The sequence below is a fragment of the Pteropus alecto genome, unplaced genomic scaffold, assembly GCF_000325575.1.
Source record: "Pteropus alecto unplaced genomic scaffold, ASM32557v1 scaffold312, whole genome shotgun sequence".
Classification (NCBI taxonomy): Eukaryota; Metazoa; Chordata; class Mammalia; order Chiroptera; family Pteropodidae; genus Pteropus; species Pteropus alecto.
This window is the reverse complement of record NW_006433948.1, coordinates 2,882,235-2,886,250: the sequence shown is the minus strand read 5'-3', so window position 1 is coordinate 2,886,250 and position 4,016 is coordinate 2,882,235. Positions and strand designations below refer to the sequence as shown.

Genomic DNA, 4,016 nt, shown 5'->3' with positions numbered 1-4,016 from the left:
CTGTGCGTCCCTTCCTAATCGCTCCCCGGGCACGGAGCCTGCGTTCTTTACTTCCTGCCCCTAACTGACCCCTGACCTGGAACTATCTGTGTTTAGGCCTGGAGCGGTGTGTCCAAGGGTTTTGCCGAGAGCCTGCAGCCAGACTACAGTGAACGGCTCTGCCACGTCAGTGAGATTCCCCCCAAAGCGGGGGCCCTAGGGGAGGGGCCTGGGGGCTCCCCCACGTTACACCCTTAAACCCGAAGCCTGAGCACTGGTACCTTGACAGAAGCCCAAGATCCTGTACTCCTAAATTGTACCGACCTCCCCCTGTCCCGCCAGCCTGGGTCCAGTACTGGTCTCACCCCCGCCCCATGGCTGATTTTGAATTCTGTGCCCCTATGATTGCCCCCTCATCCAATATGTCCCCCCCCCGAGAATTGTCCCTTTGCCTCGTACGTGTTTCTCGACTCCCTCCCTCCCTGCAAATCTATGAAAAATAAAGTACCTATTGATAATCACCGAGAATGTGTGTCCTCTGGCGGGCAGGGGGCAACGGAAACGCGGCGGGGGGCGTGGTGCTGAGGGCAGGAAGGGGTAGCAGACCCCCGCTGTGGAGGCAGTAACACTGCAGATTAGCTCCAAACAAGTGCTCTTCCAGAAACGTACTTTTCTCTGGGCGTCCTACACTCCTCCTGGGGGCCAGTCCAGAGTTCGATTTGCCACGCTGCCCCTCTTCCCCACACAGCCTTTCAGACACCAGCCAGCTTCTCTCCTTGTCCTCGCTCCACCTTCTGTCACACATGCCACTTCTGACATCATAATCCCTCAGCTGCAGCCTCCGGCCCCACCCCTGGGGATGCTGGTCATCCACAGCTGCCACTAGCTCTCCTCTGTCTGTCGGGTCTGGGCCTCTTGAGTCAATGTGATCCATCTGCCTGTCCGGTCGGCCAACTCCATGGATGCGTTTGCCCCACCGCGGCCTCAGGAGCGCCCTCCCTCTCCGTGACCTGTCAGGCCTCTCCAAAGAGTTAGATGCTGAAAGCATGTTTGCCTTCATCAAACATGGAGGTGAGGGGCATCGCAGAGCCGGGAAGGTTCGTGGGCCGTGGAGATCACGGGCACGGTGTAACTAGAGGAGGACCACATGTCCCGTGCCATCTCTTCTCAGATAATCAGCAGTTTCTGATCAACACCAACTGCACTGTCCATGTGTTGCTGCTTTATATCCGCGGTAAACTAGGGTTGGCTAAAACAGGTGAGGAGATTGGGGAGGGGGCTGATGGCCAAGGGTCAGAAGTAGCAGGGTCATCTCTAGCCCCCAAACCCTCCAGTTGGCAAGAAGAGAGCTCCCTGAATGCTGACATCTCCCTGGGACGTGCTCCGGGTGGGATCACGGGCCCCTCGCGCTCTCGCTGTCCTTTCTGCCCCGATTACCTGGCGGCCTCCCTCCAGAAACCATCGATCTGTGTGACGAAACGGGGGCCATGAAGTTGTTCTTCCTGATGAAGACCCCTGGAGAATATGCCAGCAAATTCCTTACTGCTCGAAACACCTACCACGTTTGTAGGGTGACGCGCGGGGCACCAGGTAGAGGCTTGGGGGCCGTCGGGACGGATTGTGGGCCTTGTCCTTAAAATAGGGCCCCCTCAACTAGACGCACTGACCATCTCTAGTCAGCATAAGAAGGGGCACTGCCTCCGTGACAACAGGTTAGGTTCACACATACCACGGCCCCCACACGGGCCTACGGATGGACCCTGGGGGGAGAAAATCAGTACACCAGTTCAAGGTCGTGCCGAGCGTCAGGGCCCTGAAATCTTGGGCGATCAGGAAGGGTGGGGACGGGGTGACGGGGGCTGTGAACAGCATATTGCTGTTCACAGGATCCCGACTTGAGAATGCCTACCTAGCTTTTGTGCCCTTCCTGAAGAATCCAGGACATGAGATGCTGGGTAAGGGGCGTGACGGAGGAGAAGGGAACACGCAGAGCACTGTACATCACCGGTGACAGCGAACGTGGGGTGGCACTGCTGTAACACAGCAGGCGGGGGCACGGGATCCTGGGAAACGCGTGAGGGGGTCTCAGTCCGCTCTAGGGGGATGTTGAGCTGAAACCAGGTGGAGGGTGCGTGTGTCGCTCCCCTTCCCCTCCATTTGTCACCTTCCCTATCGGACTCATCTGTCCCCATCGAACGATGGGAGGGATGGGATGGGATGTGTACGTCAGGTCTCTAGTCCCCAGAGGTGGGGGTGCCGTTTCCTGGTTTCTAGATTCCTTACGCACGCAATGTGACATGCTGGAGAAAAACCGGGTGAAAATGCTGAAACTCCAAGAAGCCGCCAAGAAAGTCGTTCCCGTTGAATCCACTGTGACCCTTCCGGTAAGACTCCCCCGATCTGGTCTGTCCCGCCAGCCACCCGAAGGCTCCTCTGGGATGAACCCCCTTTCCAAATCCAACATCTACGCCCAAGACCTGCCTTGCACCCCTTTTCGTCCCGCTTTTTGGCCCCGGTTCGTGGAAAATCTTCCGTGCAGGGACCTCTTTGTCTTACTGACCCTTCCCTTTTGCAGACCAAACCATCTGGAAAATCAGATGAAGACGGACCGCCCCCGCGCAGGAGTCCTTTCTATAAGACAAGAGCGGACTTTCTCACTAGGAGGGAAAGACAAAGGCTGAATAAATAGTGACCAAGTGAGAGCAGCAAGGAGACCGGCGGAATTGAACGTGAGGTTCCTTTTTCAAGGGCAACTCCTTGTCCCAATATCTGCACCAAGGCTTAAGTACGCCCCAGGCCCGGCGGGCGGGCGGGTGGCATGGCGCAGAGGGCTGGGGCGAGCACGTGGGCAGACGGTGAGGAAAGACTGGGAAAGACTGGGAAGTCTGCTACAATGAGTCTTTGAGGGTCTGGGAGCAGAGTAGGGGGTGGGGGCCTTTCTGAGCAGACTACCTCCCCCTGGGAGGCCCATCCCAGCCCGCCTACTGCTGGGGTGAGGTGGCAGACTGGCGGGCGGCCCTCCCCCACCATACCTCCCTACCTCCCCGCGGCCGAAATCCCCCCCGGCCCCACCTCTCCGGCTCTGGACGATCCCTCCTGCCGGCCCTTTGCCCTTCCCCCTCCCTCCCCCTGTCTGAGGTGGGCAGTAAGGCAGCAGAAACCAGAGCTGGTTATAGGCATTTATTGAATTTATTCATTTATTGATTTGACACACTTCCCTACTCCAATCTAGCACATGATACAATCAGGGTAGGCCGGGCGCTGACACAGGAAATGATGGGAACCCACAGCAGGGCCGGGGGAGGGCACAATGCAAAGGGGACCAGGGGAGGGGCTGCTTTGGGGGCTGGGGTGGAGGAGCCCCAGATGGCCTCCCTGGCAGGTGCTAGTAAACCTGATCCACATTCCCCTTCATCCCGCTCATTTCCCAGACCCTCAGCCAAGCTCCCCAGCTCCCCCTCCTCTGTCCCGCCCCTCCCCCTGCCTGCCACCACACACACTTCCACATAACCCCTGTAGTCAGGCAAGGGGAAGAAGGGCAGGGACAGCTGTCAGGGGCCTTGAACAGGGAGGTCTCTGTGCCTAACTTTACCACCCTAAATCCTGCCCTCCTTCTCTTCCCGCTCCCCCCCTTCCCAGGCCGCAAACTCATTCCAGACTCTCAATGTACTCTCCAGCCATAGCGCTAACCCCCAAAGGGTCATGCGAGAGTGTGGCTGCGTCCCGACACCACACGCTCCCAGGCACAAGGTGACAGAATGTGAGGGAAACGCTGAGCAAGCAACTCCGCGGCGCCCCTTGCTCAGTGCTGCTTCCCACTGCTGCTCCCCCGCTCTGTGTGTCCCCAGTAATATCTGTAGTGTTTGCATTTGCAACATGTCGCTGTGAAAGAAAAAAAGCATTCTCCCCATCACTAGCACCTTGCCACTATTAAAAATCTCTATGTTTGTGTTTATATTTCTTTAAAAGTTTATAAAAAAAAAAGCCTGTTATCTGCAGCCTTCCGAGGGTGATTTGGCCCGGTGAGCCACTCCAGT

The 4,016-nt window shown here is 57.5% G+C and overlaps 2 protein-coding genes across 2 annotated transcripts in view; both read left to right on the top strand.

Annotated features, from left to right (window-relative positions):
• Positions 1–496, top strand: part of IL2RG (interleukin 2 receptor subunit gamma) — a 3,415-nt gene extending 2,919 nt beyond the window's left edge. Inside the window, exon 8 of the mRNA XM_006908530.1 lies at positions 97–496. Within this exon, the coding sequence (XP_006908592.1) occupies positions 97–237 (141 nt within the window). The 3' untranslated portion in view covers positions 238–496. The remainder of the gene's footprint in view (positions 1–96) is intronic.
• Positions 497–595: 99 nt separating this feature from the next.
• On the top strand, positions 596–2,695 carry CUNHXorf65 (chromosome unknown CXorf65 homolog). Its single transcript, XM_015586745.2, has 6 exons — positions 596–1,050; positions 1,151–1,237; positions 1,435–1,569; positions 1,866–1,922; positions 2,242–2,363; positions 2,555–2,695. Exons 1-6 carry the CDS (start codon positions 942–944, stop codon positions 2,666–2,668), a joined length of 624 nt encoding a protein of 207 aa, XP_015442231.2. The 5' UTR covers positions 596–941; the 3' UTR covers positions 2,669–2,695.
• Positions 2,696–4,016: the final 1,321 nt, after the last annotated feature.

What these genes read in the sequence shown, in the direction of transcription:
- CUNHXorf65 (XM_015586745.2), top strand. Translation starts at nt 942, where the DNA reads ATGCGTTTGCCCCACCGCGGCCTCAGGAGCGCCCTCCCTCTCCGTGAC. An exon ending in TGCCTTCATCAAACATGGAG is followed by an intron (nt 1,051 to 1,150) that starts GTGAGGGGCATC and finishes ATCTCTTCTCAG; the next exon opens with ATAATCAGCAGTTTCTGATC. An exon ending in ACTAGGGTTGGCTAAAACAG is followed by an intron (nt 1,238 to 1,434) that starts GTGAGGAGATTG and finishes GCCTCCCTCCAG; the next exon opens with AAACCATCGATCTGTGTGAC.